Below are 12,726 nucleotides of genomic sequence, written 5' to 3'. Positions count from 1 at the left end.
CTTGGTATTGCTGTAGGTACTCGACAGACTTCCGGTCAGGTTCACAAGGTGAGATACCCATGTTCTCAAGACTCCAGAAACGTTCTAATATGCTGTGTTCTGGGGCGCGCGATGCAAGTACGTTCAAGATGTGCTTATCAGCTGACGCATGAGACGTGGAGGGCATCGGACCGGACAATAAATAACCAATCTTAGACTTGACGGCGGTCGGCCCGTTCCCTCAAACAACATGATCTTCGACAATATCCCAATAGTGGTCAGCTCCAACGAGTAATGAAATGTCAAATAACGTGTCACCTGTAACGGAATGAGCCAACTTCAATCCCCGCAGGTACGGAAGTTCCGCAGTCGATCTAAGATATCCGCATCTGATGGGAGCCGCAATAGTGGGGACGATGAGTAAACTAACAGGTATCTTTTTTCTCTTCGAAACTATGTACACTGTTGTGCGTTCTAGTTGCTGTAAGCTTCTGTTATTACTTCCTCCGAATCCCGTCAGGCTAAGTGTTTCTATTCCATCACTCTCTAGTTGAAGATCGTCAGCAAGCTTTCTGGTGATAAAGGATCGCTGTGCGCCTTCGTCGACTAATATGGCGGCATCCGTTGTATTGTGAGACGACGAAACAGGGGCAATGGCGGTTTTTAATACAACGTCTGCGTTCGACCTCTTTGTAGACGAGAAGAATACGGCGGCTTCCGGTTGCGGCGATTCAACTTCCGGTTTTCTTTGTAGCTCCTTACAGATAGAAGTGTGATGCTTCCGGTGGCAGTTTTGACAGCGTCTGTTTAACTTGCATTCTGTGATTCGGTGTTTACCCAAGCAGTTAAAACAAAGCTGTTTCTGTTTCACAACATTCATTCGGGCAGCAGTGTCAGGAAAGTTTTTACATTCACAACTTAAATGTTCTTGATCACAAAATGCACATGTTCTAGAATAATGTTGCGTATTCCTTTTGCCAAACTTGTTGCTAGGAGTGTATGAAGTCTTCTTACCATTCGCACTTGCATGAAACAATGCTGTTGAGTTGTAGTCGCTAACTTCCGGCAACGCATAGGAACTTCCGGTGCCGATCTCGAGAATGTTGATTTCCTTGTTAATCGCTCGTCGCAGATCTTGCAAAAACCAGTCATTATTCTCGTTTACGCGGGCGAGATTTTTACGTATATCCATCGGCAATTTTTCCAATACAACTGGCACCAATAGGCTACCGTACATATCTTGATGTTGTCCTAGCGACTCAAGACCCCGGATATACGTTTCCATGCGGTCGTAAAACCCTCTCAAACTCGCGACTGTGGAAGTTGGTGATGGCAATTTCAATAACGCTTGCATGGTTGCATAAACAATTTTGCAATTTTGACCAAACCTTTCACGTAACAATGCGACTGCGCGCGTGTAATTTGCATTCGTGAGTGCAAATCCTTCAATAGTCATGGCGGCTGTAGCCTCCAACTGTGCTTTCAAATAATTGAATTTCTGCACATCAGTCAAGTTGACATTGCTATGGATTGACGATTCGAATGAATCCCAGAACGATTGCCATTGTAATATATCACCGTCAAATCGTGGAAGTGTTAATTTCGGCAATTTATGAGTACTAGATGCACTTATCTCGGGCGCTGACTGGCCGCTGTTGTTTGATGAATTGGTGTTCACCCTGCGTTGGTTGTTTGGTGGTAGTGGACCGGATGCTTGCTGACTACCGAAACCGGATGCATGCGATAATAAATCGGCGGCGTCTGTGATGCCAATGTTAGGCCGCTATAGACGCTGCTTGTATCTTCGTAGTTTGACCTCTACGTCGAAGGTATACTCTTCTGCCTCGACCATCTCCTCTGGCGCAGCGTCGGCGTCGGTGAGCGAGAGAATTTTATCATTGTGGACTAGCAGACATGCCACTTTTTCTTCTAATTTCTCGATAAGCGCTTGAAACTGAATGTCATCGTCTTCATCGCTCGCTTCTTCTATTTTACTGACGAAACGGTCAATAATATTTTTCAAACCTAGCCGCTGGCCTAGTAACTTCTCTTTTGTCGTCGGCATTTTACTGTTTGTTCACGGCACCAATTTCACAAAGGTATAATGGTGTACTTCGAGTTGATATGCAAAACACGACTGTTCAGGTTCGATCCTTTAATTCAACTGCCCGTCAACAACAATACAAATCTATATGACGTCAAAATAATAATTATAATAACGTGCTAATTCGCGGCAACCGCCAATCAACGTTACGTCTAAAATCTCATATAATATTCACGACAGCATCTCTATCTTTATCTCACCCCAAATACCACAACAAGCATAGACTTATAATACGGTCATCGACTCAATAATTCAAACAGATGTAATTAGGATCACTGGGTTTACGGTAAGACCGTATTCAAAAATCGGTTTGCAGTGGCATATACTTCATTCTGGTTTCTATTTTTTAGCATAACTCAATATTGTGGATAGATTCTGTTATAAAAAGCGAAACAAGTGTAACGTGTTCCCGCAGTGTATGTTTGGATCATAAATCAGAACGAGTTTTCGCCTGAAAATGGTATTTGCAACCACTAAAAATAGCAGTTTACTGCATAGGCGTGGTAAAATGGGTTAAACATAAAATGAATTAACATTCAAGGGAATGTTTTCACTTAACTTTTTATTTGGTTATAATCAGTTACCAGACTAGTGTTAAAATGCCAATACGCTGCAACTATTCGCCGTACACGACTTTCACGATTCGCCGTACACGACTTTTGCCATAAACAACTATTCGCCGTACACTACATTTATTTTATTTTAATAGATTTCCACGAACAATAATCAAACCGAGACCATAAATAGCGTTCAGATGGTATATATAGCCTAAAAGAATAGGAAATCAACTCCATACACGATGACAAACTATGTAATCATAAAAGAAAAGCTGTTTCTTCGAGAAGTACCAATTTCAAATCGGTACCAAGCAGTCATACATTTGAGTAAATAAAGCTTCATCAATACGAATTGCAATATAGATTCACATTTTTAAACATATTAATCTGTCTGTAAGATGCTTAACACGCACTGGTTATCCAGGAGCGAGTAATTATTAGATTTTTTAGGTAAGTACTCACTGCTCTCCATGGTTGTTTTGTTTATTATCGCTTCGATGGTCATCTATTTCCGGTGGTGATGATAGACAGTGAAATGAGTCTAAGCGCCAAGTCTCCTAAACAATCAAACATGTTAAAATTCGGACCAAACACTCATTGAAAAAAGAATATATATATTGATTACAACTGAAGCTGTATATATTATCAATAATTGATCTAGTAAATGACCAATCAAACACAATACATGACATTCTTGCCTAAATGAAAGTTGTATTCCCATGTTTAAAACTATTTCCTTAATATACATGTTTTATTCTGATCTTGTTTCCCTTTGTTTACCATTCAGGGTCCTTTTACAAGACTTCACTGTTTTTAGAATGAAGGTCATGTGCAATTGTTTCGAAACAGACGCAGTCATTGTACTAGAAAGCGATACAAGGAAATATTATTGTGCGATTGAATTCAGTTTTAAACTATATAATTATGAAAAATACGGACATGAATTAAAGAGTACGCAGCATTATAGCGGTTATATTAAGTTCGCAAACAACTTACGTATACAGCAGCATGATGCGTGGAATGTTGATCCGTTTGGCTTTGTATTTAGGAACCGAAACTTGGATCATCCTGCGCATATTATCATTTGGTAAGTATTTCTTGCTCTTCATTAAGAGATTCTGGTATTCTCCTTATATTATAAGATGGGAGGAAAGAAAACAATTGTAAATACAATCTGGAAAGTGTTATTTTTGGTAATATATTACTCATAATATTATTGTACTACCATTTACAAAGCTTTTTGACAAAAGTTGATAAGAATCCCTTGCTAGACCAATTTGCGAACATTTAAGGGCATGAAATTATGAAAATAAAAAGAATTAAATAGTCAATTAACTTTATAAGCTCATAAGTGTGATGTGAACAAAAACATTGAGACGAATTCAGAAATATATTTCATATGTTGCATAATCTGCTGAATAATAATACAAATTATATTTATTGAGAAATGGTCTTTTCATAAGTCAGGTGAGAAAAGTGCAAGATATAAATCTGCGAGATAAAGACTGCATTTTTGAACGTGTCACATGTCAAAAAAATGATTCTGTGTGTATGTGCGAGACAATATAGTAAATATGCATACCCAAATGAGTTGTCTTCGGAAATGCTATTGGTTTTTTGCCCGAATTTCAGAACAAAATGACTTCAATTTCGTGCTGCATTAACTGTAAATTCATATTTAGTGGTCGATCGGTAAAAATAATTAAATATGAAAGTGCATGATGCGAACACTTCACGTAACATTATGTACACGTGTTCGAAAAAAAACAACCTTGTCCTGATTGGACGTCAAATAAAACTATAACCAACAATTCATTTTTTTCGGTCAATCACGAGTTTCAACTGCGTGTTTAAGTCCGCAAAATCGTCAATTAAAAAAATATTAACGCAATTATTGGAAAGCATTGTTTATGAAAAATATAAGTCTTTTGTGTTTATTTGTGTATGGTTCATTAATGCAGTGAAGTTAAATTAGTAGTTTTTTAGCTCGGTTGTTTTCGGAGAAAACCCGAGGTATTGTCATAGCCAGCTCGTCGTGTCCGCCGTCCGTGTCAAGGTTTGTAAAGGTTTTTAACATTGGCTCTAAAATCAAAGTCCTTCCACCTACAACTTTGAAACTTTATATGTAGATGTTCTTTGATGAGTTCTACATGCCACACCCATTTTGGGGTCACTAGGTCAAAGGTCAAGGTCACTGTGACCTCTAAAATAAATCTGACAAGCTTTCGCAGCCTGGCGTGGCACCCGTTATGCGGTGCTCTTGTTTTGTTCGTTATAACACGAGATCAAATGTTCAGCAATTGTAATTAAATGTCTCCATCTTGATCTAAAGGAAAATGACACGTCAGAATTAAATCGCTTAATAATGCGAGACTTGAATGAAAAACGATGTTTGAAAGAAAACAATCCCGACTTATTATTGAGATTTAACGGATACAGCAAAAAATGGGAAACATGTCTTTTTGACGGGAAAAACAATTTCATTGCACTTATGTTCTGGTACAAAGACGGCAGTTTGAAAAGCCATATTTTATTTTTATTAACTTTTTTTGTTCCTAAATATCCAGAAATTTGTTTGGAAAAAAACAACACATGTCTTATTGTTGTCATTGCTGTGTTTGTTGCGATTGTGGTTCATTATGACTGTATTTATTAACTAGCGTAACCACGGTTTTATCGAGTTTTTCTTACTTCTTTGAGATTTTGAAAAGCTTTACATTAAGTAATGTTGTTTCATTTAAAAGTGCGTGTGTTTTACGTATGATAAAATGGTTCGCAATTTCGCATTTTTTTAAATTATTATTATACGATATTTATATACACGTGCGTGATTTACCTTCGGTGTGCTCATTGATTACATGTAATTATAAATATTAAATATGTCTAACTTCGCGTTTACATTATTGAATGATTTTTGCCTTATTATACAATCTGATTATCTATCTATTCCAGCGTCATGTGATATCCAAATAACCAGCAGCAACGTTTCCCCACAAAGTTTTAATTTGACATGCCAATGGACGGATAAACACGCCCGTGCTGTTTTATTTTTCAAAAGGTCTATTATTCAGTCGACAATTACGGGTGTTGTTGCTGACAATACATTTTACAGTGCTTTGCAAATACCTGATTTTGATAAGAATTGCGATATAAAATGCGTCCCACCCCTAACAGCTGGTTGTAAATGCTTAAACAAATATTGCGTACAGTGCACGTTGAATGTCCGACTTGATAAACAGCAAGTTGACCAATGGAAGTGTGTCGTTCAGTATGAAGGAAACATGACTTCCAGCAACGCTATCAACGTCACGTATGGTGGTATGTTTATTGTATATTATTTATAAAAGGAATTCAGTTACAAAATAACGATATTTAAGGAACAGAAACAGCTGCATAAAAACAAAATGACACTTATTTTAAGATCACTAAATTAAAATCCAATTTTATGATTAACGCTTTATTGAAACATAACGGTACAGACACATTCAGTGTATTAGCAAACAAGAACTTAGTTCAGATAAGGGAATATCCCCCATTGATCGATATTTAGTATTAAGACGATTGTGTCTTAAATTAAACATGGAGGTATTTTATTAAATTATACCTTTTACATGTATTCAGTTAGTATGTATTCATTCGCAATTTATATTTATCGATACATTGAAGCGTCACTGCTTGTTTCAGAACTTTTACAAATAACGCGGTTTGAAGTTGAAATATTTGACACCGTGTCCAATGTTTCACTTATTGAAAATACAACCGCGGAAATACGTTGCGTTGCTGAAGGCTGGCCGGTGCCTCGTATGAGTCTGATCAAAGGCAATCACCCAGTCACAGATCAATATGAATATGAAGCAGAGAGAGAAAACACTATTTATATTCATTACCAGATTAAACCAGCTCGTCGCTATCATTCCGGCAAATATATATGTGTGGTATCAAATGTACATCAGGAGCTTTCAAAGGAGTTAAATTTGAACATTTTGTGTACGTATATTGCTTATATATGAAACCGATTACAAATCTCGCTCTTAAAACAAAGAAGCGAATTATTACAAAAGTTAATCTTATAAACAAAATCTTAGTTTTTAACAATATTGTATGGTCCTTATATAGTTACAAAGATTATATTGTTCATTATGATAGCATTATATATCCATCTTAATCGGATATAAATTAATTATCCGATAATGGTCCTCCTATATGCACTGCATGGTTATGTTTGTGAATAAAAACGAAATATCTGTTTATCAGATCCTCCAACTGTTTTGAGCATCGACAATGTATACCTTAAAGAAGGAGACACTTTTACCAAATCGTGTAAATATCAACTTGGAAATCCCCCAGAAACGGCGATTCGATGGACCAAAGGCGATGGTGCATTTTCAAACGAGAATCTGTTGATAAAATCAGTTGCAAGAACTGACGCTGGAATCTACACTTGCACAGCGACCAACTCAGATGGAAGGAATTATACTGGAACCGACTCTAAGCAGTTTTCCCTACATGTGCAGTGTATTTATTCTACGCCATGCGTTATAGTTGTATTTTATATTTAATATTTTCATTTTGACTGGTTTAAATGATTTAGATTAGTGTCTTTGTAACTATATTTTTGTGTTATTTAACTAGCTTTTAATAGAGTAATTTTGTCACTAACCAGCGTATGGATAACGAACAATTGTTTCAGTGAGTAAGAGACAAACCTAACTATTGTCCGTTCTAGCAATGATCTATGCACTTGTAATCACTATTTTCAGACCTTCCCGTTGTGCAAAAATTTCAAATAGATACATTTGACGGCATTTCCAACGTAACCGTACAGGAAAACGACACCGTCATATTTGACTGTGTCGGAAAAGGTTTTCCCCCGCCAGATCTTAAACTCATGAATAATAATTTACAACTTAACGAAATCGTTGGTGAAAGCGCACAAAACACGACCACTGGTATTCAGCATGTAATAACGCGTGCTAGATGCAGTCGATTAGAAAAATACACCTGTACGGCGTCTAATGCCATTGGATTTGGTGGAAGGGATCTTTACCTGAGTGTCTTGTGTATGTATTTATCAGATAATGGAACGTATTCCGGCATGTGTGTGAAATTTTATATAAATTACGCCTGAGCAAATATACATTTAACATTTGATAATTGTAAAATAATTTTAAAATTCATATATTTGAAAATAACGCCCATATCCAAGATTTTGTATTATTCGTGTGGCTATTAATTGCTTAACTTTATCCCGTGAATGTCTTTTCAGGTCCGGTTCGAAAAGATCTTAAAAGAACAGCAGCTGATATAAACAATATAGCTTTACGTAATTTGGGCGAAGAAGTGACGTTTGCCTTTTTCGGATTCGCTAATCCACTACCAAACATTTCTGATTATATCTGGAGAAAATGCACGGACATCAGTCCATCATGTTCTGACATCGCACTCAGTCCTAGAGTTACTGACACGAACTTAGTAAGTAGCAATCTTACGTTGGAAAATATCACAGAATCAGATTACGGGATGTACATGTTGCAAGTGGGCAATGGTATTGGAAAGACGCATACCGAGTTGTACTTCCTGAAGCGTCCTGGTACATGTGCGTATTTCTTATTGATATTAAAGGGATCTTTTCACGCTTTGGTAAATTGACAAAATTGAAAAAAGTTGTTTCAGATTCGCAAATTTTCGTTTTAGTTATGATATTTGTGAGGAAACAGTAATACTGGACATTTACCATGGTCTAATATAGCCATTATATGCATCTTTTGACGATTTTAAAACCTAAAAATTATAAAGCGTTGCAACGCGAAACGATTGAATAATTTGGAGAGTTCTGTTTTTGTCGTTAAATTTTGTGAAACTACGAAGATTGCTTATATAAGGTATAAAATACGTCAAGTATGTGTACTTGGCGGAATAGCTCAGTAGGTTAAAGCGTTTTTACTTCAGGACTCTGGCAGGACTCCAGGGGTCACTGGTTCGTAACCTGGTCCGGGCAATGTTCTTTTCCTTTTTTTAATTTTATTCTTGATTTTTTACTGGAGCTTTTACGATCCAATGTTTACATTTATCGATATAAAGTATTAATGAATAAGTTATAAAATGCCAAAATCTGTGAAAAGGCCCCTTTAATCAAATTCATTAATCAAGTGCTTGCTTATCTCTGATGAATGCAAATGTACTTTTCAGAAATCTAATAAAATTATGTATTATCGGTGAATGCATTAGGCCTAAAATATTTTTTTTTATTAGGCTATTAATAAAATGAACAATATTATTGAGCAGTTAGTCAATTTAATTTCTTAAAGTGGTTTTATTTCGTTTAGCCATGGTTGAAGACTCAAGTGTCACAAAAGCCCCAAAAGAACATGTTAATGTTACAAATAACATATTAGCAGGAGCAAGCGCGTTGGTTGTACTTGTGATAACCGTTGCTGTTGCATGTGTGTGCCGGTTTTACAGACGGAGTCTTGGGAGTCATGTAACAGGTATAAACAAAATATAATTTCTATATACAATAACGTAACGCATATCCGTAAATAAAAAAAACGCATGCACATTCTGCAAATGCATAACATTCACATTGAGTCCTTAACAAACCCAATCTTTTCGCTTGACTTTGTATGTGGATTTATCTTGATATTTACTAACTGTACGGAAAGATATATGTACATTTTGTTTAATATTATTTAAAAGAAAACGTCGTTCCTGTGAACAACCCCGCAATAGAAAGGCGCTTAAAACGAAATGTCCGACCGCCTTTCAACGGAGTGATGAGTAGGATTTATGATGAGATTGATCCTGGGATATTTGTTTCCGAGAGTCCGCTAGCAAATGGTATGTGAAGCCTCTAAACAGTTGTGGTCGTCCTTTAAACGGATGCACTTGTAATATAAAATAAATAATAGTTAGTGCTAAAAATAATGTTTATTTTCAGAGCATGCGGTTATGTCATAGCTTTTAAAATGATGCACTTGTGATATAAAATAAATGACAAGAGTTTCTGACAATAATTTTATTTTCAGAGGATGCGCGTATGCCCTTGCAAGGATTGTAAGTATCGCTAATGCAAATTGTGGCATGTTTTATTATATCGCAAACTGTAAATGAAACAATACTAGCGCGATTAATAGCAGTTAGTGGCAATAAAATGGCAATTCTGGCGTGTATAATGTTTACAAACACGTTACATACAAAAACGGTCATATATAAAAATAATTTGCTTACTGTTTTTTAACGCTTAGCCTTTGATACAGCCTATACTAAGGTGAGCGAATGCCTGCAACCGCTGCAATCAGTGTCGTTAAACTATGCGATGACATGTAAGCGTATTTGACGTCTGGTAAATGATGATTCTGCTGATGTAAAATGATTGAATTTCAGAACAAAGGTAGAACGCTATGAGACGCTAGATCGCTCGGGGTTGAGAGATGAATCTAAATACAATACGATTGTTTCTTGTTGATAGCAGTAAGCGGAGAAAGTACTTTTAATTCGTTTGTTGCTGTTTAAATATGAAGCAAATCAGAAACTATACGATTTGGGTAAGAAAACTTTTCTTGTACAAGTCCGTACTACATTTAGTACATACGAAGTAAATCAGAAGATTAATGTCATCAAGAAGTAGTGAAGTGTGTATTTAACTCAGTGAAGTGTTGACAATTGGTACGGCCACTTGTTAATGTGTCGACGATCAGGAAATGAAATACAACGGCTGCGAGATTTATCATATTATGTTTTTTAACAGGCCTTTTACTTCGTTGTGATTTGAAAGTATGTTGTTTTAAATTCTATAATATGCTGCACCTGTAAATATTTACATTTTTATCATCTTTTACACGCATTACTTATATCATTGTCTTAAAAGTATTGTAGATATCATTTGTTTGCATTCTCATGTTTATTCTTTAACTTTCTAGTTGCAAATATACATCGTCTATATCTCGCCATTAAACACTTTGTAGAATTAACCAGTATGCTTCCATAATAGAAGTGTGTGTCAATGTCAAATACCCTAATTCGGATAAATCGCCTACTATATTTATTTAGTGAATTTAGCATCGTAACAACTCGTGTCAGAACCGGTGCATCAAAATAACGGACACGTTTAATTAACGAGACAAAGTTTAAAAGAGTTTCGCCTTAACATGATGCTTTGCAATAAAAAATGTGTATGTCACTGCATGATTTCCAAATTATCGAAGAATCTTTATGTTCTCATTATTCCTTTAAAACGTTCGAACATGTGCATTTCTCGGCATTTATATTTATGAATTTGAGTTATCCATGCGTTTTAATCAACATGTCTGACGGATATATATACTCATAGCATTAAGCGATAACAACATTCTCCAATAAACAATGACACAATGGCAGAATCTACTTTCAGTGAAAATAATTTAACGCTTTATGACACAATGCTTAAGTATCTGTCTCTGGTTTTACAGTACTGTGCATGGAAACCCACTGATTTGGTGATAGGTTGACGCATTTATCAAATCCGGGTCTGATTATGGTCACGTAAGCTGCACGCGGTTACTTGCCTTGTCTTTACAAACATACCCAGCTCTTCAACAACGTTTCATTATATTTGAGCCTCATTCTGGGAAAACGGGGCTTAATGAATGTGCAGATGAGCCTGTGAAGTCCGTATAGTCTAATCAAGGACATAATTTGTCGTTTAATGGTAGTCTCTTCTTAGCCAAAAACCAATGTGGAAGGAAAGAAACGATTGCACAGGCTAACTTGGGACGACAGTTTACTCAATGCAGTAAACCCGATTTTCCAATAGCGAGGCTCATTTGTATCTGATGGCAGAAAAAACGATCGAATTTCGAGATTTTGTATATTATTAAAAAAAAGAACAACAATTAGAGGACTTCTTTTTCCACGTGCAACGAAAACTAGATCCGCACGAGACTCCACGCTCACGATAGATTTAGAAGTGTCAGAAAGTCATGGCTGAGTGGTTTCAATCCAACAACCCGTCTTATTTTAAGTTGATCTTAACCGTGTTCGAGGAATCATAACTATCATATTAAAAGAAATAGCATTACAAGCGATAGAATTGAGAATGAGTGTACAATTGCTTTCTATGGACTCCGATGTATACCCTTAGTCGGTAATGTTCATTTTTAAACTCTGATAAATGGTGCATCAGATCTGATCTTATCAGCATGGATTTTTGAATTCTATATTTGATCTAAGTTGTTTCCGGAGATGCTGTATAAGGCAAAAGCTAATAGCATTCAAGCGTGATACGCTTTAACTCCTTGAAAAGCCTTATGTCTGGTACTTAACCATGGCGAAAATGTATACAATGTATACACACTGCGATATATTGAACACATCTCTCATAGTTAAACATTATCACATGCATACCATGCAGACGCTTTAATTTGCAACGGTGTATTAAAGATATGTGCAATATTTCATAAATCGTTAAATTATTTGTTATTAAACGTCAAGCGGCCTTTTGTCCGGCTTTGTCCGCTATAAACATATCAGTACCGTTTTGGACGCACTCACTTCAGCATCGTAGAAAACTTGTTTAAGACGTGCTTACATTTTACAAATACGATTGAATGAAAAGGAAGAAAATACCTCGTTTCTATCATCAAAATAAATTTCATGTAAAGTTGTGTTTTATAACTTAGTTGTTAGTAATAGTAATATTCATTACAATTGAATAAAATAAGTTCTAGTGAATTGCTTTTAAATGTGTTTTGCGGTCTAATATGATACATTACATATCATTTAAAATCGTGTGTTTCATCATTATTTCTGGGCTAAACATTTTGTTCAGCAACCTTTTTAACCGGTTTAAAACTTTTTTCATTAACCGTTCTAAGGCTGAGACCCGGGCGGTAATCATTCATGTTTCGTTTCCAGTTATTGTGTTTATCTTGTAATGTATAAGCAACTCAGCATTAGCCTTAAATATAAGACAACCATACCGAATGTATATCATACTGTTTCTCGATTGCAATATTCATATAAACTTTGCATTTAAACCTAACCTCCATAAAACACATACAGCTTCAGAAGCGAGAAATACGTTGATGATGTTGTACGTTACTTTTACAT

At 36.0% G+C, this 12,726-nt stretch overlaps 2 protein-coding genes across 2 annotated transcripts; one reads left to right on the top strand and one right to left on the bottom strand.

The window, feature by feature from the left end:
- Positions 1–220: 220 nt before the first annotated feature.
- Positions 221–1,333, bottom strand: LOC127865535 (uncharacterized). The gene has a single exon (XM_052405381.1). The coding sequence runs from the start codon at positions 1,331–1,333 to the stop codon at positions 221–223; it is 1,113 nt and encodes a 370-aa protein (XP_052261341.1).
- Positions 1,334–3,602: 2,269 nt separating this feature from the next.
- Positions 3,603–12,239, top strand: LOC127865685 (hemicentin-1-like). The gene is made up of 10 exons (XM_052405620.1): positions 3,603–3,727; positions 5,593–5,958; positions 6,325–6,627; positions 6,895–7,155; positions 7,401–7,700; positions 7,907–8,236; positions 8,967–9,128; positions 9,337–9,477; positions 9,666–9,693; positions 10,024–12,239. Exons 1-10 carry the CDS (start codon positions 3,649–3,651, stop codon positions 10,103–10,105), a joined length of 2,052 nt encoding a protein of 683 aa, XP_052261580.1. The 5' UTR covers positions 3,603–3,648; the 3' UTR covers positions 10,106–12,239.
- Positions 12,240–12,726: the final 487 nt, after the last annotated feature.

This window comes from Dreissena polymorpha, chromosome 2, assembly GCF_020536995.1.
Source record: "Dreissena polymorpha isolate Duluth1 chromosome 2, UMN_Dpol_1.0, whole genome shotgun sequence".
Classification (NCBI taxonomy): domain Eukaryota; kingdom Metazoa; phylum Mollusca; class Bivalvia; order Myida; family Dreissenidae; genus Dreissena; species Dreissena polymorpha.
Note: the sequence above shows the minus strand (reverse complement) of the source record. Positions and strands in the feature narration are given on the sequence as shown.

What these genes read in the sequence shown, in the direction of transcription:
- LOC127865535 (XM_052405381.1), bottom strand. Translation starts at nt 1,333, where the DNA reads ATGCAAGCGTTATTGAAATTGCCATCACCAACTTCCACAGTCGCGAGT.
- LOC127865685 (XM_052405620.1), top strand. Translation starts at nt 3,649, where the DNA reads ATGATGCGTGGAATGTTGATCCGTTTGGCTTTGTATTTAGGAACCGAA. An exon ending in GTTAAATTTGAACATTTTGT is followed by an intron (nt 6,628 to 6,894) that starts GTACGTATATTG and finishes TCTGTTTATCAG; the next exon opens with ATCCTCCAACTGTTTTGAGC. An exon ending in GTTTTCCCTACATGTGCAGT is followed by an intron (nt 7,156 to 7,400) that starts GTATTTATTCTA and finishes CACTATTTTCAG; the next exon opens with ACCTTCCCGTTGTGCAAAAA.